The 20,699-nt window shown below is 34.7% G+C and overlaps 3 protein-coding genes across 3 annotated transcripts in view; 1 reads left to right on the top strand and 2 right to left on the bottom strand.

Moving 5' to 3' along the window:
* Positions 1-4,685, top strand: LOC149910774 (sodium/potassium-transporting ATPase subunit beta-2-like). Its single transcript, XM_090108565.1, has 6 exons — positions 1-113; positions 384-562; positions 2,419-2,673; positions 2,956-3,248; positions 3,702-3,870; positions 4,495-4,685. Exons 1-6 carry the CDS (start codon positions 1-3, stop codon positions 4,596-4,598), a joined length of 1,113 nt encoding a protein of 370 aa, XP_089964691.1. The 3' UTR covers positions 4,599-4,685.
* A 1,135-nt stretch (positions 4,686-5,820) lies between these two features.
* LOC149910773 (sodium/potassium-transporting ATPase subunit beta-2-like) lies at positions 5,821-14,644 on the bottom strand. The gene is made up of 7 exons (XM_090108553.1): positions 14,506-14,644; positions 9,740-9,868; positions 8,636-8,758; positions 8,032-8,210; positions 7,649-7,753; positions 6,868-7,036; positions 5,821-6,337 (listed from the first exon to the last, which is right to left on the bottom strand). Exons 1-7 carry the CDS (start codon positions 14,636-14,638, stop codon positions 6,228-6,230), a joined length of 948 nt encoding a protein of 315 aa, XP_089964679.1. The 5' UTR covers positions 14,639-14,644; the 3' UTR covers positions 5,821-6,227.
* A 3,025-nt stretch (positions 14,645-17,669) lies between these two features.
* Positions 17,670-20,699, bottom strand: part of LOC149910772 (sodium/potassium-transporting ATPase subunit beta-1-like) — a 28,330-nt gene continuing 25,300 nt past the window's right edge. The window contains exons 6-7 of the mRNA XM_090116649.1: positions 18,094-18,247; positions 17,670-17,842 (exon numbers count right to left, since the gene is read on the bottom strand). Of these exons, the coding sequence (XP_089972775.1) occupies positions 17,685-17,842; positions 18,094-18,247 (312 nt within the window). The 3' untranslated portion in view covers positions 17,670-17,684. The remainder of the gene's footprint in view (positions 17,843-18,093; positions 18,248-20,699) is intronic.

The following is a 20,699-nucleotide window of genomic DNA, read 5'->3' as shown; positions in this document are numbered from 1 at the left end:
ATGGTGTCACTGCATGAAGCCATCCCATTATCCTGCGTCGGTGTACGAATGCGCGGGCGCATTTGCCGCGGCCCGTGTTGCACTGTGGACCGCGTCTGTCTCGCTGATACTACGTAAGTCCAAATATTTCCACTTGTTTTTTTCTTTAGATATTGAGTTTGCACGATTTTTTTTTGTATACCGTAGTTGGTTTAGGAACTAATGGTTTACCTGATGAGCTATCACCACCCATGCAAATTTGCAATCCTAAAATATGCAACTCTAAAGATGCTATCGAATAAGTAAAAATAAACTTTACTGTGTATGAAATATAATAAAGGAGAGGCATGATAACTTCAACGGTTGTACAACACAATTTAATACCATCTATTTTTTTGAAACAGTTGGTTAAAAACATCCAAAATGACGGTCAAAAAGCGCCCGTCTGACCTGACCAGCTTGGAGCGGTTCAACCTTTACTACCGGGAGAAGGAACCGCCGCTCACCAAGAGTCAGCTGATGAAGAGGTTCATATGGAACCCGAAGACGAGGCAGTTCTGCGGCCGCACGGGGGCTAGCTGGTGTAAGTATTTGTGATGTAAGGTATTGTAGATTGTGACAGAATTGTACAGATACAGAATACAATTCTGCATTGTGCCTCTTTGATAATTCCGCGAACACATTCGCAATTTGCGAAATGTGGACACAAATATACCCTAAATATCATATTATGTATTAACAATTTTATTGCTAAGCTTTTTTTAAACAAAGAAAATTACCCGCCTTGATTACTATATACAAGGAAGGATTATCGTCAGTCAATTATAATATTTTCAAATATTTTGCTACAGGCAGAAAATATATCACACACATTACAATATTATTCATATGTGCAAGTTTATTGAACGACTTTTTGCAATCATCGTTGAAGATTGTTTAAAATTAATTAGATTTTTTACTTAATTTTTACAATCCAATAAGTAAATTGTCAATAGAAAATAGAAATTTTACTTATAAAAGGTGCTATTTGCTTCAATGAATTTTAATTGAATATCTACATTATAGGATAGCTATCATGATAAGAAAATTTCCAAGCCAATCATTTTAGCCAAAATAGGAATATTGAGATCATCTCCTATTCTTTATACTGCTTAACTTTCATCCTTTACCATATTACAAAATCGAAACATTTATACATTATTGCATTGCACATAGTTTTACAATTGATCGAAATAATTTTTATCATAGCAAAAATCACGTAGTCAAACACAAGGGAATTCCTTTACACCCAGACTCGAAAAAAAAATTCCCCAATTTCATAGACATCGAAACATATGTTAAAATCTTGAGTCATAATCTCAAAAACCCGTGGTCCATTAGTAAAAGAGCAGCCAAGGTCCGCAAGACGCCCCCGGGCGGAAGCGTCGCGGCGAATTGGTCTCATTGTCACATCCTGCCTCACCGGCCACTGGACCGTTGTGATGTTCTATAGCTATACAACTTCTAGTTTTAGCTTATATAGTTCTTCTGTAGTATTGATTTAGTTTTTGAAGTTTTGGGTATGGCGATGTGAGACTTGGCTAAAAACTTTATGACGTAAAATACGTTGGTACTCTACAGATCTCTCTGTATCCAGTGATAAGTGTAATTTGGAAAAATAACTATGTAGGTATAAATTGTATTGTAAAGAAAATCGCTCAGAAATTTTGAGATGCTAAAAAGCCTTGTCACATTAATAGTAAAAAAGTGAAGATTAAACTATGTGTAGGTATCATTTACACCATACGATATGCCTTACCTTTTGTCCATCTACATTCCATTTCATTCGCATTTATTTTTTCAATTGTCAGTCTATGTATTATTTATCCAGATATTTCAGATTTACATGACTAGTAAGTCTGAACTCTAAACAAAATTTGGTACTTTGACTTGACTCTACATAATATTATTCGGCTCTTGCTAATCAAATTCGGCCTAAACCAGATATAATAACCCCACATAATGTAAGTTAAACGTCTGCATCCTTACAATTTCGCCCGACTAGCAATGATGTCACAAATCACAATGAAGGATTTAATACCACGTGGACCAAGTATGATATTTATTAACATAGTTTAGTTTATGTAGGAAACTATAACTTTTTGTCACAGAGAATAAAGCTAGTTTATGGGGAACTCTCTTTACAAGACACCCAATACAAACACATTTGTTAATAACTTAGGTAACTAATTATGACATAGTGTATCACGGGCGTAACCTTAAGTTTTAGATGTAGTGTAGGTATATTTCGATTTGTTTGTTTATTTAATTGTATCGATTTATAAAGCTTAATCTTTTTACAAGTTACAACAACTGTAGAATCAAAAAATTACGACCAGTCACTTGGCTTATCAGCACTTAATTAATGAACCCATGTCTCAAAAATCACATTAATTGCAGCAAAAATCGCGTTATTCTACTTCATATTCTACGCGGCGCTCGCGCTCCTTGTAGTCATATGTATGTGGACATTCCTCCAAATGTTGGACGCGAGACAACCGCGCTGGCAGCTGGAGAGCTCCATCATCGGCACCAACCCGGGGCTAGGGTTCCGCCCCACACCACCGGAGGTCGCTAGTAGTGTGATATGGTACAGGGGCAACGATCCGGGCAGCTACCAGCTATGGGTTAACGAGCTGTCCACGTTTTTGAAAGGTTAGTTTTAGATGCAAATTGTCATTACTTTTCACATAAGGTTTAGGATGCAGGTGGAGTACGACTAAGGTTAAAAAAAATTATAATTTTTTATTTGTTGATGGTGGGAAAATAAGTGCATAGTGACATCTCGAATTTAAATTGTGGGATAAGTTAATTTATTAATAAAATCAATTAATCAATTATTGTTTTACACTGCTGCATATCCAAAAGACATTTCATATTGCCTACAACAGCTATTACTCCGAATCTGAATGAAATTGTATGTTTAACCCTTCGCAGCCTACAAACGCGACGGTAAGAAGACAATCGCGGGTCAAAATATCCACAACTGCGATTTCAAACTACCGCCCCCTGCCGGTAAAGTCTGTGACGTAGACATAAGTGCTTGGGGCCCTTGTGTAGAAGATAATAACTTCGCATACCATAAATCTACACCCTGTGTGTTCCTGAAGTTAAACAAAATATATGGCTGGAAACCCGCTTTCTATGACAGCGCGGATACGTTGCCTGAAGCCATGCCAGATGACTTGAAGGACCATATTCGGAACATGACTGCGTATGATAAAAATTATGTGAGTTTTATTTTATTTAAAGCTATTTTTGGTTTAATTCATAATTATGTGGTCGACAAATGAAGTCTCATTAGCGTTGTTTAATCCCCGACATATAGAGCAGTCTATTTAGGTTAAACACGTGTAAATCTATAACAGCGGAATACCAATTCCAGTTTCAAGATTTCAAGGTTTCACAACAATAGAATTTAATATCACAAGTTATATCACAAGAGAAATTTTTTTTTCCATGTTTCTTATGTAAGCTTTCGAATAAATATTAAGATTTTTCAGTTTCAGTTTTGACAGTTCAATTTTCGCAAAATTTTTCTCTTTAAAACAGAACATATTAAATATTTTATTAAATTACCGCACCGAAAAAATACGTAATTAATAAACACTAATAAAAAAACACATCTTGGAATAAAAAAGCGAACTAATAAACATTTGACTAATGTTTTTTAACGATTCTAGCTGAACATGGTATGGGTATCATGCCAGGGTGAGAACCCGGCTGACAGAGAGAACATTGGTCCCATACAATACTTACCGTACAGAGGGTTCCCGGGATATTACTTCCCGTATACCAACCAAGAGGGATATCTAAGTCCTCTGGTAGCTGTGCATTTACAAAGGCCTAGAAGTAAGTTATTTTATTAAAATTTTCATGATTTGTGCCTGTTTTTCTCTCTTTCTGATTTTTTTCTCCCTATCTGAATATTGTGTAAAAAACTGTAAATTTGACCAATTTTTTTTGTCCAATATTCTTCTTCTCATTGTTTTGACTCCTCCCAAGAGAGTAACAAACTTAGAATTTACAAATTAAAGCATATTTCCTAATTTTTTTTAATGAAAAGTCCGTTTCAATACAGTTCATAGTGAGATAAAAATCGCAGCTTGCCTTTTATCATGTTAATAATACATAACAATGTGTAATCCCGTGTGTAATTCTATTAACCATGTAAAGGCCTAATCAAACTACAGCGGTATCTGCTACCGCCGTGATACCGCTAGTCGCTACCCACGGCGGTATCGGATACCGCTGTAGTTTGAATAGATAGATCTTATATATAAAATTCTCGTGTCACAATGTTAGTCTTCATACTCCTCCGAAACGGGTGGACCGATTCTCATGAAATTTTCTGTGCATATCGGGTAAGTCTGAGAATCGGCCAACATCTATTTTTCATATGTACCACGGGCGAAGCCGGGGCGGACCGCTAGTATACCTATAAATCCATGTTTTATTTAATATTATCTTTTCCAGCCGGTATGTTAATCAACATAGAATGCCGAGCCTGGGCCCACAACATAAAATACGACAGAGCGGAAGGCATGGGGTCCGTACACATTGAGGTCATGGTCGAATAGACCCTGTACCACGGGTATAGACCAAAGAGTAGTATAGGGTTAATGTGAGAGTATTTATAGCGAAAATGGAATAAACTATTGAATGTTTTTTGTGTTTTATTTTTATCCTTCCTTATAAGATTTATGATACTTTGGGTAAATTAACTTATTACCAGCTGTGCCCGCAGTGCTCCGCTCCTGTTAGTGATGAGCGTGATGATATAATATAGTATATATGGCTGATACGATCGGCCAAATCCTTAAAATGTATTACATACTATAACATAACAGTCACGGTTCAAGTTTATGTTTGTTTATGTTCTAATTTTTGGAGATTAATACGAGACAAATATTCATTTAAATAGGTACTTTAACCAGGTTACCAGACCTAGTTATTAAACATAAAACCTATATTAGGTATAGTGTATGAGTAGGTAATGTTCGTGTACTTATACTAAGTACGTATAATCGCAATACTAACGTGATTACGGTACAACCACACTTGTGTGTTTTCTTACACACTCGTGTAGGTATCTCGGCTTGAATATTAAATAGGAATTAGACTAATCACTAACAACTAAAATTAAGAATTTTTTACGATACTACAGCGATGGTCATGGGATAAAATTAATATCTCGTTTAAAATATTATGTTAAAATACTTAGATAATAATAGAAAAGTATACTCGCGTAAAATCGATGAAGAAAATATTAAGTAGTTAATAAAAAGTCGTATACCTACCTATAAAACATATTTTTATACTTATCATATAATTATGTACCTACATTTTTTTATTGTATGTATATAAATTGATTCAAGGGTTTCATTTCATTTATAATGTAGTGAAGTAATTTTTAAAACGTTAAATTATTAAATTAATTAATTAATTATTAAACATTAAAAAATTGCAGGTACCTGCAATTTTTTAATAAAATAGTTTGTCTTGTAAAAAGAATTAAATAAAACAACAATAGTCAATAAAATTTTGTATTACTAATAATATAAATAAATAATACAGTACATATACACTATACATATAAATAACAAAATATATTTTCTGCGTACAGTAGGTAGTTTTCTAAACAATTTAATTATAAATAACACAAGCAATACATATATTTACTATTCGTGATTCATCAATAAATTGCACCGATCTATTTATTGCCTACGTCCAGCAGTGGACAACGAAAGGCTGATGATGATGATGATGATGATGATGATCTATTTATAATAAAGACACATTTCTAAGGCACTTGCAGTTTTAAATATGATACTTTCACTTCCGTTAAAACTTTAAAAGTAGTAAATAAGTAAAAGCCCATTAGAGTACTTAGTAATGACTTAATACTAACCTAGATTTTGTTAACCTATAGGTATTTTTTTACAATTAACTTCCATCTCATATAAAGTAATTTAAGTTATTTTTTAATTTTTCGCAATAATAACATTTCAGCGATATTAGTATATTAAATAGATACTAAATTAAGTACATGATCCTCCTTTTTTACCAGATATTTCTACGTAGTTACATTATAAAAAATATGATATCTATCCAATTTTTTTTTCACATACACAGTCACATACTAATACATACAACAACATTAAAACCTACAACATATAATAAATAAATGCGTTTTCGTGGATATGTGCTCAATCTATCATGATCTCGAGATGAGTCGAACCGAGTCGTTCCTTGAGACTCGGGGTGTATTCTATGTTCTTCGCCCACGCTCGACAACGGATGTTTATTATTACGTTACCTGAAAAGATATAATATGAAATATTATAAATCATTATTAATAAGTAAAGGTTTAGAAATATAAATAGAAATAGGCAAATTATGAGCATTTCCATGAGACTAAAAAATTCTTACGACACTATTAAAAAGTTTGTACACCTTTTCAAAAGCTCAATAATTAAACTTTTTACAACGTCGGTGTCACTTTTTGTGCACTTAACTTATCACGATTGAAATAAATTTTTGAGTAGGTATTACTTTTCATGAAAAACTAACAAGACTACATAGAAACAGTAGTAGTATAAATAATTATTATAAACCATTAACCACGTTTATAAACTTATTATATAAACTATAATATATATTATTACTAGCGGTCCGCCCCGGCTTCGCCCGTGGTACCTACCTGTTTAAACTATCCTATCTCTCAAGTTGGATCGAACTGCACATGGTGTGCGAATTTTATTATAATCGGTTAAGTGGTTTCGGAGTCCATTGAGGACAAACATTGTGACACGAGATTTATATATATTAAGATTAAAAACAACTCACGGAAAGGATTCATCAACTGCACCGCGACCAAAGGGCTCAGATACCCTGGAGTGTTGTTATATGGGAAGTAGACCTCAGAGACCCCCGGATGGGGCCAGTACTGCAAGGGCCCTAGGGCTTCCACGTCCGCAGGCCGTTCGCCCATACAGGACAACCAGACTTTGCGTCGCTGGAAATATATTGTAACAAATTTGAAATGGTTTGTAAAAAAATGGTGTATTTATGTGAAACTAGCTTTCCGCCCGCGGCTTCGCCCGCGTTTTCAAAGAAAAACCCGTTCCCGTAGGATTTCCGGGATAAAACCTATCCTATGTCCTTTCTCGGGTATCAAAATATCTCTTTATTAAATTTCATGCAAATAATTGGTTCAGTAGATAAGGCGTGATTGAGTAACAGACAGACAGACAGAGTTACTTTCGCATTTATAATATTAGTATGGATAACGTGTCACTTTGTATAAGATAAGTAATGGATTTATAAACAGTTATAAATCATGTACCTAGCTAGCTGCTTTCTGGAATAAAGGTTAGACGATATTGTAATCTATTAAAATTAATAATTCTTTGTGCTCTTCCAAATTGAATTGATGATGATTATTATCTTTCATCAATCTTACAGACTCTATTGATCATACTAAGGGCATACCGGTATTATTTTTTATATACATACAGATATTATAGTGCCAATGGACAGTGGACACACAAAAAATGAAAAAAAAATATATTTTGATACATATCTTCAAGAACGTCTTGGTACCTATCAGAAGAAATATGTTTTTTACCTCTTGTGGTGTGGTTGTTTTGTTGATATAGTTAAGGATGTCAGGTGGCATGTCGGGGGGCAGGTCGCCGGGGTCGTCGTAGAAGACTGGGTTCCAGTCGTATATCTAGAAGAAGAAAACTATATACTTTAAAATTTAAAATTATGGATAGTAATTAGTAAGTAATCCAATTCTGTGGGCTTTTAAATACAAATACGTAATATCTTAAAATTCAGCAGATTTTTTATAATATATGTAATGTAATATTTATATTTTTTTAGGCTTGTAAATTAGGCTTAGGCTTTTTTAGGCTTGTAATGTATCTTAAAAAAAATAAGTTAAATTTATTATAGAGCAAAACAGTTTTCAGGTCAATTTAATCTAAAAATACATATCTCTATCACCTTATTAAGCTTTATTATAAGACAGGGCTTTCCTTCCCCATATCCATAGTCATTTTCAGCAGAACAAGGGCCCAGCTGTGACACGTTGAAAGAACAGACATCACCGGGAGGCGGCTTCTTGTCTTGGCAGTCCCTTTGGTTCAGCCCTTGGTTGATGAGAAGAGATTTGTTCTTGTACGCTGGAAAAATAACAAAGAAACATTGTTCTAAGTTATAGTAATTTTTTTTTATTATATGATCATACGAAGAAACCAAGGATGATGAAACTGAAAATGAAAATTTAAAAAAAAGAACGTGTTCCATCCATACAATTTTATCACATTTGATAATAATAGAAAATGCTTCCTATATATATTAAAAATGAGATGTTTTAACTAACGTTTCAATAGATGGCGTGTGATGTCGCTACCTATGGCATAATGGCACATAGAACCGGACGAAAAAGAAGTAATTCGATTCCTGACATAACGATTATATGAAATAATGGGGGCAAAAAGACGCGGAGATGGAACCTTTGATCACAATCATCAATCTCTAATCGATTTCTTTTCAATTAGCAACAGTATATTAAAATACAAATCCTTACAAATCCAACAATACTCACGTGCCAAGAACTCCTCTATATTATCAGTATACTTCTTGTAAGTTGTCTTATTGTCCAAACGGTACCAAATGAGAGCGCCCTCTTCGAAGATTATTGGTCGATGGCCCATGCCTGGGTTATTTCCTGAAACATTAATTGAGAAACATATTATTAGATACTTTCTCTTTAAAAAAAATGACTTTATTTTTAGGAACTCTGTATTTTATGGTAAATCTCTAACAATCGTCTCGGTTAAAACTAAACTAAATTCAATTCAAAATAAATGTACAAATACGTTAACTTTTTCTCTTAAAACAATATAATTTTATTAAAAACAATATAGACTTTATTTTTATTAACTTTATTTTTTATGAAAAAACTCTATATTAATGGTAATAGCCTCGATGAATCCTGAACAAATTTCGAATTCAAATTAGAGTGTAAAATGCGTATAAATACAAAAACTTAGACAAGGAATCTTATAAAGAAACAGACTCAAACTCAAACTCAAACTCAAACATTCATTTATTCAATTAGACTACTATTTAGTAGCACTTTCGAATCGTCATTACATAGTATTTTTAACATTTACCACCGATTCGGAAAGCAGTATCTATGGAGAAGAATCGGCAAGAAACTCCATAGTTGCTCTTTTAAAATAATGTCAATAAATTTACATATAGATATGTAACTTATATCTAACTACATAATATGCCAAAGAACTGTCCTGTGGTTTTTACGCGACAACCCTCCATGGGTCTTTATCGTCCATATATTCCTGAATACTACGCTCTCTGAACTAGTACATTTTTTATGTAAGTTTTAAATTTAGAACTACTAAACTCTTTAATATTGTGAGGAATTCTATTGTATAAGCGTATACCTTGACCCACAAATGAATTTTTAACTTTAGCTAATCGGAAAAATGGCATTTCAATTCTATTCCTGTTCCTTGTGCCATAATCGTGTCTATCTCCTACTCTTGTGTGTAAGTCAGAGACTCTAACAAATACCTATTTTCTCAGAGCAGCATACGTAAAAAAGCTTAGCTTCTTAGCTTTTCTTTATACGTAGATTAATTAAAGCAGCAATGAAGACAGAAATTCTCCAACAAATCTTACTTACCAATAATAGACTCAGCCAGTGTGAAGTACGGTACATGTTCATCCACGGTAGCCAGCAGCCCGCACATACAGATGGAGAAGAAGATCACAATACAGATGTACATAACTAGGTAGATGAGGCCGATTACACCTGCAAAAATAAATGTACATTGAGAAGTTTGAATTTGAGACCTTTGTTGAAGGGCTAATTGTAAAGATTAAAAATAACTACGTTAAAAAAACGACTTCAGAAACGGAAAAGTAAAAAATAAATAAATAATTGATATAATTACTACATTTCATTTAGATGTAATATTTGCTAAATAGATTTGTAGTCGGTGCCGTAGTAAGATAATATATGAACATTAAAATCTTTATAATATACAAAGCAGTAAATGCAGTAAATATGCAATGATTTGTAAAGACATTATCGTCTGCTCAATATATTTAACACTATTAGGCGATAAATGGAATACAACGTTTCTGTGTTTGTATTCACTCAACTTTAAATATAACCTAGTGTTATATTTTGTACCTAGATGTATATTATAGATATTGAAGGCCCTTGTAGATTCAGTTTCAGTTACAGTTAGGTTCCAATTTGAAACTTAAACTCAGTTAGGTAGGTATAACCGTATAGGTAGTTAGGAAAAATTATCAGCTCTTTTAGCGAATACATTATTTTATCCAAGAGAACGTTGACGATCTTTCAGAGACTTTAAACTGACTAAGTTTTAGTGTGTTTCTTTATGATTTTTTATATTATGTATTAACATTTTTGCGTCAATATATGAATCTTTAAAGAAAGCTTAAAATGTTTATAAACATCTGATCTTGATGAAGGAAAAATCTAGAACACTTAGTCTATATTTAAAATTGTAACCGCAAACGTTATTGGTTTTAACAAGGTTGATATTTCTTATGTTTCAATAACCACATTGTTTTATTCTTTTATTTCTTCTGTTTCATCGCTACGGACAGATGATTAAAACGTGTTTGTGTAAATAATAATAACAAGATATTATGTCAATCTTTATACAATTATATATTTACTCCCATTGTAAAGGTCTGAAAATCAATATTAACACATTTAAAACTATTTTTCCTAACTTAGTAACATATATTGCCTTTTATAAATTATGCATTTTTCCTTGCCCTAAATGTCTTGTAAATCGTATCAATCAGAACAGGAAAAGACCAAAATCCAGTATGAATTCAGGTCACAACTTATATCTAGACGTGAGTTTAGTGGATTTAGGTAATGCATACCCTAAATACACAAAATGACGTGAACGAATCGGATGTAGTACAAATAGCCCGGGCGGTCACGGACTGTTTACATTCGCGTATATCAAAGTAAAGTATGGTTTAGTTATATTATGTTAATAATATCAAATACTTTCCAGTAAAAAGATAAAACTTTCAGCTTCTTCGCTATATTCTTTTAATATATAGATAAATTGCCACCCTCTTGTTTCGGGTGTGGTATGTTAATCTCTAACAAGGTCAAGGCTTCTTGCAATTCGCTTTAAAATTATTATGTCGTAAAAATAGCATCATGAAGTTTTATGACGCTAAAATAAATTTTATTACCGCACCATTTCTCTGGTTATTCGAGTATTTGATTAAACGAGTTTGTGCAGTTTTGTTTGTTGGCTTGAGTTGATTCCATTATAGACACGATCATAAAGTCCAATTTCTTTGATGGTTGTAGCGCTGTCTTTGGTTACCATTTTATAGTTTAGTAGTTTACGTTTTGGCTTTTGCTAGTATGTAATGTAGGTACATATTGTGCTATGTTCTATCTGCTTCTTAAGCCAGCGGTTTTGCACGTACAATATGTAACGGTGCGTTTAGTTTAGACCTAACGAACATTGAGCTAGAGCAAGACCATACTCTCGTGATCTTTTAATGTAAACCAAAACTTGGATTCAGTGTTATTCATTATTAGAACATTGCATAGAACCTTTTTGAAAGCTCAGAACAACGAAAGAATGCTCTACGCCTGTTAAAAATAATTTGACATAGTGGGGCATATAAAGTTAATGAGCTATCGCTCGTTTGATCTAAATGCACATTAATAATGTACCTAAATATGCTAACTACATATATTATTCAGAGATTCTCAACTCTCAATAATATATGCTTCAAATTTTGAATAATATTGAACGAATATCAAATCAAATGACGATGAGGTATTCGTTTAAATATTTGTAACCATATTGTAATGAAGGTGGCTTTCTTACTTAATAAAATCTTTGTTTAATTATTTAAAAGTATCATTAATTTTCGTAAAAATAAGCTCGTGTTATGTAAACATATGAATAAATCAAGCTTCTAGCTTCTAGCTAACCTACGAACTCTTCACATATCATTCTAACGAGAAAGGAATATATTTTAAAGCCGTTCAGGTTATTTTCCCTATTCTCTATCTCTATATTATACAAGTTTAGTCAAGAAATGGTCCAATGGAGCCATCACAATCATCACATCAATTGTAAGTATGACGCACGTCCCCAACCCTTGTCATATTGTGTGATGTGTCACTTATGTATATCTGTAGTCTGTAGGTACCTATGTAACAGCGCTCGACAAATATTCCATCAACTTGTTACCGAAAACAATCATATTTTGGGTATCGAAAAAGTTTGGCAAATACAAATAAAACGATTGACCACTGGTTGTTGATTGCTATAGATAGCATATACATATTTTAGAAACTTAACAGCAGTTGTATTATTTTACACGCATTACGTATTAAATATTTAAGAGAACGACTAGAATTGGGTAGGTACCTACTTCACTTCATTTTATTGGGGCAAAGTATATTTTCCACGATTTTCTGGAAATTTTCCATGAAACTACATAATATTAAGTAAGCTAGTGTTATTTTAGGATAAGGGAAGTAGGAAAATAGCGAATCCGTGATTCGGTTGCAATTTATATATAATCTGTTTTAAAGATTTACGGTTGCGTTTATCTTTTTTTGACAAGCGCGCTTTTCATTCGCGTCGATGCGCGTAGCCTTCTACAGCTAGGTACCTATATCCTACGGGAAATTCTTAATAGGTCATTTTTATTTGTGTTAAAATTTAAGTTTAGCAATGCTTACGGCATGTAAGGAACATATTGCTAAACTTATTTAGTCGTTAAATATCACCTTTCTCTAAACCAAAGTTCGTCAAAATCGGTTCAAAACTTGCAGATCAAGTTAATATTTTAATATGTTTTGTGTTCTTCCATGAAACCTCTGAAATAGCCTTTGAAGAAACAATTATGTTTGCAAAAAAGAAACTGAATATAAGGATAATTTCGCACAATCCATTATAAAGCTATTACCTATCGACACCCATAGTAGCACTAGCACAGTTCTGAGTTATGGCTTCAAAAATAACTGCGGAGAGCGTGATTCACTTACGCGTAAAATATGAATCGAATTCCTCAAAGGAGTAACTACGGCTTTATAAAATTCACTTTGAATATTTTATGAGTTTTATACAAATCACGTGCGAAAATTGCGCCTATTTTCCCTTAAGTTTGAATTGAAAAAAGCTACTTAACATAGCTTATGTTTAACTCTAGGCCCTAGGGTCTACTTTCATTCCAAATTTCGTCCAAATCGGCTTGGTTAACCGATAAGCGTAACTAACGGTGAGACAAACAGACTTTTGCTTTAGTATGGATGTTAAATTAGTTTATGTTAGTACCTACTCTTCAAAAGATTCTTATTTATTAGTAGCTTTCCGCCCGCGGCTTCGCTCGCGTTTTCAAAGAAAAACCCGCAATGTTCCCGTTCCCGTGGAATTTCCGGAATAAAACCTTTATTTTTTTGAAATTATTTCGACTGATTTCCTTCTATCTGTTTTCCTCAATAATCTCATCTAAAGGATGTATAATCATAACGAATGCAGTTAGTTGCTCATAAAATTTTATTTTCAATACATAAAACTTACTAAGAACAAACCAAAAAAAAATATTTTAACCAAAATTAAGGCATTAATGTACGATGCCGTTACTTTTTGGAAGTTGTTATAAGTAGTAACAAAGTGTTCAGTAAACATTTGAGTTTGAGATAGGTAGTTTTAAGTTTGAATTTGAGTTGGATATATTACCTATAGTAGTAAGGTTATTTCTCTTAAAACTATGACTTAAGTAAGGATGCTATTGTAATAATAACATGAAAATGTTATATGAACTTATGGTAATTTATTTAATTTAAAGGTTTTTATTGAAATTTTTAATCGTAGAAACGATATAATAGGTTTTTTTAATTTTTTTATTACAGAAGAGGTTTTTGGCGAAAACCAAGTGAAATAAATTAAATGTTTGAGTTTGAGGAAAAACATCTTTACAATCTTTTTACATACAAACTTTTAGATTTATCACTTACGATATTGTAATTTAGGGAACATAATATAAGGACAATCGATTTTGAGAATAATTAATTAATTAAAAATATTTTCAATTAAAATCATCAAATTAATATTTAGGAAACTTCATAAGTTTTATAGATATTTTTTATTAGCAAATAAAACAAAATAGAACAAACAAAACAAACAAATAAAACAAACAAAATACGGTTGGACTCATTTCGATGGAAATTGGTAGCTAAACCGATAGTTTTCATCTCGGAAAAGTATAGTAAAATTTTATTATTATTCGAATTAATTTATTCTTTTTTTACTTTTACATCGCATACATATTTCAATAAAATATTTACCAATATCAATCAGAAATACTTTCCTCTATAAAAACACCTTATTAAAAAAAATACCGGTAGTTACTTACCCCACCGCTTCGGCGTCCTGCCCAAAAACTTCCTCTCTTCCGGATCCCAGATGGCATACTGTATCCTCTGGAGGAAGGGCCTCTGAGGAGGTCGCCTGCAGTAGTTGGGAACTCCGTTCGGCTCCACACCCATGCTGTTCCACGTCCTGTGGTGGACTGAACGAGATGTAGGTGTGTGTGACCCGAGTAGGTAGGAGTGGTTTGTGCCAGAGAGGTAGCGCCTCTGTGAGGCTGATTATGTACAAGGATTTTATGACTTTTGTAATGTATATACTTTAATAGTTAAACAGCAAATAGCTAAATAATAATTAATACATACGCAAAAAAATAGTGAAATTATGGTAATCAAAAGAGAGGATATACAACGATTAAAAAACAATTTATTAATTAAATTTATGACATTTTTTCTGCCCTGCTTTGTTTTTGATTGATATCGTTGTATATTTTGTTTATGAACCCCTTATTTTAACGTTCAGTATGGGTATTAATGTATGCATTCGTAACTAAATAAACTGCTCCTTTATATCAAAAGTTAAAAAGTTCGTAATTTTCAATATCGATCTTGAAACAAACCGTATCTACGCTACTTAATCTATGACAAGTCTATCCGCCCAAATCTGCCAGCAACCGCCCGCCCAGCCCTGACCAATTAGGTCTCGATACTATTAGCTAAGTGACGGAGCCTCCTGTTTGTACTAGTTAATGGAAAATGGAAATAATTCAATTACTTTACGTGTTGTGGCGTGGGGGATGGAAAATTTTGTGAAAAGTTTTCTGGATGAATTTGCACATGTATAGTGAAGTATTTGTTACCGGGAAGGTTTGCATGTCCATGATAAAAGCGTTAGTGTAGGCACACATTACTAAATAAGTAAATAGTAACCACGGTGTCGGTCTGCATATTAAATAACTCTAGAGGTCCATAACAATTTTATAAAAACAATTAGGTAGGTACTTACGTATTTTTAACTGAGAAATTTATATTTTTTTAATCTTGGATAAAATATTATGTAGCTGAAATAAATTAATTTGAAAATCTCATTCACTCGGGATCACGGGTAGCCGAGTTGGTCAAGGTGTCGATTCGCCCCGGATTGGCGGAAGACGCAGGTTCGAATCCCGCCTCGTGATCGAATTTTATCTATTCTTTAAAATGTATGCTGAATATATCAATTGGTACCTACATTAAACATTTTAAAAGTTATATAGAAATATCTTTAGATTTTATAATAAGTGTATAGGTGTAGGATAAGATTAATGAATTGAAAATTGGCAAACGTATTTTTTAATATTAGAAATAAAAGAAACGCATATAATTAATATATTTATTTAAAACATTCACAAATGACTGACAAAAATCTTTATATAATTTTGTACTTATTCCAGGTATACATATGTAATTAATTCATTAAAAAAGTATGTACAAATGTAAGTCCGTTTTATTATACTTATTACATAATTTTCTTTAAATCACTAAAATATACAATTTTCTTTCACTTATAGTTCTGATGATTAAAAAAATATTATCCAATTTAAATAATAATACGGTTAAAAACTGGTGTCATTATCACTAATAAAATCTATTTGACTCTAGCTTTTATAATAAAATACAAATTGGGAATGAAATCACGGTAAATCATTACAATATTCTATTTACAGTAATAAAATAAAAACGTGGCGTTGGCTAAGTTAAGACTTACAGCCATTACAGAAAATACACTAAAAGCACAAAAGAATAGATAGGTTATTTTATGTCACTAAATCTAAAATTTTCAAAATTTTTTGGCTCCAAAAAAATCACAAAAAATAACCTAAAAATACATTTTATAATGCTACGTATATAGAAGAAATTGTGGAAAATTACGCTGTATTTGATTTCCTACGGGTGGGTTTAATAAGGTAAAATTATCTACTTATCAATAACATTACGGTGACAATGCACAACCTACGTTTAAGTTTTTAGGTCATAAAAGTGCTATATTACATTAAAATTATAATAGTATAATCATGGACGTATAAAAAAAGACGGACACCGTATTACGAACAAACAACGTGAAGCCACCATAGTAAGCTAGCGATCGTGTAAAGACAGTAAACACGCACACACTCTCACCATAGTAAGCTAGTCGTCCGCCATTACGTCGTGAACTACCGACTGATTAACTGCGTCACTGTTTCACAAAAAATATTTAAAATGCCGTCTTGCGTGGTTAAATGGTGTCGTAACAGTACAATTTTAAATAACAAAACACAAGGGATTACATTCCACAGGGAAGCAAGTTATTTCTTTTATGTTTTAATGACAAAATTATTACGGCAAAATTTATAGAAAAAAAATACAGCCGCCATTGTCATCAGGACAGCTGTTGCCATGGCAACATGGCACACACACATGGACGTTTCGCCGCCATTACTAGGCTTCACTCAATGTTTAGGCGATATACCGTCCGTCTTTTTTTATACGTCCATGAGTATAATGTAATAAAATAACTCCACTAATTACAATAATTATGAGATTCCATAAAACGTGACAATAATTGAAAAAAAAATGTTTGTCTGCGATTATTATCATATACCCCACACGTTTAAACCCGATATTTTAATCAAAATCAAATTTTGATGGTAGGTATAATAAAAATTAACAATTGCAAACGTGAACTTAAAAAACTAACGTTAAGCTACAGTACATATTTCCAAGATATTTCCAAACACATTAACAAAAAATACATTTTTAATTTTCGATCTTCCAATTATTACAACATAAAATTTGAACCAAAGAGGTCATGTAACTATACAAACTTTTCTATAACACTAATGCTAGGCGTCCATTACAGGCGGATCGGGCCGGGCCGCATCGCAACGGGCCGTCTCTAATGGACGCGCTGTTTGCTCCTGCGTCCACCTGTACGGGGCGCGGCGGACCGCCTAGGCGGATTTTATCTAACAGACGCTCGCCGCTCACATCCGCCTGCCTGCGTCCACTAGACGGGTCGGGGCGGGCCGGGCCGCAGCGCACCGCCGGCAGAAATCCGCCTGCGAAGCGATATCCGCCCCGGCCCGATCCGTCGCTAATGGACGATGTTTCATACAAAACATAGGCCGGCGTATTTTTGCGTTGCGATGCGGCCCGGCCCGATCCGCCTAGTGGACGCCAGCCATAAAGAGTTATAAAACCTCATTTATTTGCTTTCAGCGACATCTGTGTCCGTAGAGTTGAAACCGGTTGTATCCTCTATGTAAAGCAAAATACGGGTGTATCCAGAAGGTTCTTTCAGGCTTTTGTTGTAGTGAATGTTCTTGGCCCAGGCTCTGCAGCGGATCGCGATTTGTGCGTTGGCTGTAAGAAATATGAGTTAAAATAAATAAATTGTTTTGAAAAATTCTTTCGGTGTTGGATAGCCCATTTATCGAGGAAGGCTATAGGCTATATATCATCACGCTAAGACGAACAGGTGAAACCGCGGGAAACAGCTAGTTGTTAATAAAATTGAATCTCTTTAACACAAGATTTTATTCACAGCCCAAATTTAAATGTTGACCTAAATGCTACGACTACCAACCTTGCTCCAAAAATAATAAAAAACTTACGTATAGAAGTGACTTTAACCGCGACAACGGGGCTCAAATACCCCTCCACATTTAGATAGGGGTAGAATCGACCCGGCAACCCCCTGCCCCAGGGGTATTCAATGTTTGTCGCGTTGACTGCTTCATCCTTGCAGGATACCCAGATTTGGTGATGCTGAAAATAAATTGCAGATTGCAGAAAATTTCAAGGTCGCGACATGGCAATACCATCACATCATGGAGTAAGGTGACGATTTTGGTATCTTTGCCTTACTTGATGTGACCGTAGTGCCATAACATAAAGTGCACCACACTAACATTCGTGGATTGCACTCAAATCTCAACCCTGTCCATCACCACCTTGAGACTGAAAAACCACATTTACTGTTTCTTACTGAAACGCAGATTAAACCACCTTCCGATACGGCATACCTTGATTATCCAGGGTATGTCCTTGAACATAATTTTCACGCAAAAGCCGGTGTCTGTGTCTACATTTCTGACAAGATCTGCTATAAACGTCTTCGCCACCTTGACAATAGGGATTTCTCAGTTCTTTGGCTTCTCGCTGATATCGGTGTTGACAAAATAATATACGCCGTTGTCTATCGCTCCCACACTCCTGATCAAGGCACAACCCGACTCTTCCAATATCTTAGCCTGACCGCTGACTCAGTTCAGCAGAAATTTCCATCTGCTCAATTAGTTCTTTTAGGGGATTTTAATGCCAGTCATCAGGACTGGCTATTTCCCTACATGAAAACCGACCACGCAGGCAAAGAAGTTCACAATCTCGCTCTGTCTCTGGGTCTTACACAACTTGTCAAAGAGGCAACTCGGATACCTGACGTTGACGGTCATACGGCTAATTGTCTGGATCTCTTGCTAACCTCAGACCCAGAAAGATATTCGACCTGTGTTTCATCACCTTTAGGCTCTTCAGACCACTGCCTTGTAAAAGCTATAACTACCTATTCCCCACCGGAACCCAGTACTGTGAAAACTAGGCGTATCTGGCGTTATTCCTTAGCAGATTGGGACGAAATGCGTCATTTTTTCGCTTCTTACCCTTGGCGGCGAATATGTTTCTCATCTAATGATCCGACGAACTGTGCTAGTGCTATTGAAGACGTTATACGGCAGGCTATGGAATATTTTATTCCATTCTCAGACGTATCTTCCGGTGGCAAAGAACAGCCATGGTATAATGCCGATTGTAGACGAGCTGAACATCTTAAACACCAAGCATATCGAGCCTGGGCCGATGCTAGAGCACGCAAAGATCCTGATATATCAACAAAAAAGAGAAACTTCAACAAAGCCGCTAAGTCCTTCAAACTAACGCTCAAAAGGACTCGCCTTAATAGAATCAGTCAAATTGGGGACAAGCTTATTTCCTACCCCTCTGGGTCTAAAGCATTTTGGTCCCTAGCAAAAGCGGTAGAAGCCAATTTCTGCAAAACATCTCTACTACCACTTTTAAAACCTGACGGTGCACTTGCCCATAGTGCGAGAGAAAAAGCTGATCTCTTCGCAAATCTCTTTGCAAACAATTCGCGTCTGGACGATGGCAATAAGGTACCTCCTTCTCTACCTCACTGTGGTTTAAGCATGCCTGAATTCCGTATCACTCAAAAAGAGGTCATTAAATGTCTCCGGAGTCTAGATGTGAATAAGGCAAGTGGACCAGACGGTATTCCTGCTCTGGTGCTTAAGAATTGTGCTCCTGAATTATCACCGATCTTAACACGACTGTACCGCCTATCGTACGAAACTGGTAAAGTTCCTATGTCTTGGAAAATAGCCAATGTCCAACCAATCCCAAAAAAAGGAAGTCGCAGTGACCCGGGAAACTACCGGCCGATCTCTGTCACCTCCATAATGTGTAAGGTAATGGAGCGTATTCTAAATAACAGGCTTCTGAGGTACCTGGAAGGTAACGATCTCCTCAGCGATCATCAATACGGATTTCGTCGTCATAGGTCTACTGGGGACCTTCTTGTTCACCTTACCCACATGTTTGGATCTGCTGTTGAGAAGCTTGGGGAAGCGGTTGCGGTTTCTCTCGACATCTCCAAAGCATTTGACAGGGTCTGGCACAGCGGTCTTATCAACAAGCTTCCTGCATTTGGGATTTGTCCAGGTCTGTGCAAATGGATATCTGACTTTTTGGATGAGCGTTCTATTCGAGTGGTGATCGATGGTTGTTCGTCGGATCAATTACCACTAAACGCCGGTGTTCCACAAGGGTCGGTTCTGTCTGCAACTTTGTTTTTGCTTCACATAAACGACTTGTTAGGTCCTAATATATACGCGTATGCGGATGACAGCACAGTTGTAGACAGTTATACGTCCGGAGCGCAGACAGGCAATAAAGTGTTGGTGGAGCAAAGAGAGGCTATGGTTGAGCGGTTGAATCTTACTTTAAAAACGGTCTCTAAATGGGGTGAAGCTAATTTAGTCGGGTTCAACTCTTCAAAAACACAGGCTTGTCTGTTTACAGCTAAGCGCACTGGTTTCGGTCTAACACCCAGTTTTCAGGATGTGTCCTTAAATTTATCCAATGAGCTGGAGCTTCTAGGCCTAACACTCTCTTCTAGCCTGAATTTCAAGAGCTTCATTGAGTC

Source organism: Colias eurytheme, chromosome 2 (assembly GCF_061535395.1).
Source record: "Colias eurytheme isolate Ceu_HAF_F1 chromosome 2, ilColEury1 Martin Lab GWU primary, whole genome shotgun sequence".
Taxonomy (NCBI): domain Eukaryota; kingdom Metazoa; phylum Arthropoda; class Insecta; order Lepidoptera; family Pieridae; genus Colias; species Colias eurytheme.
This window is presented reverse-complemented; position numbering and strand designations above follow the sequence as displayed.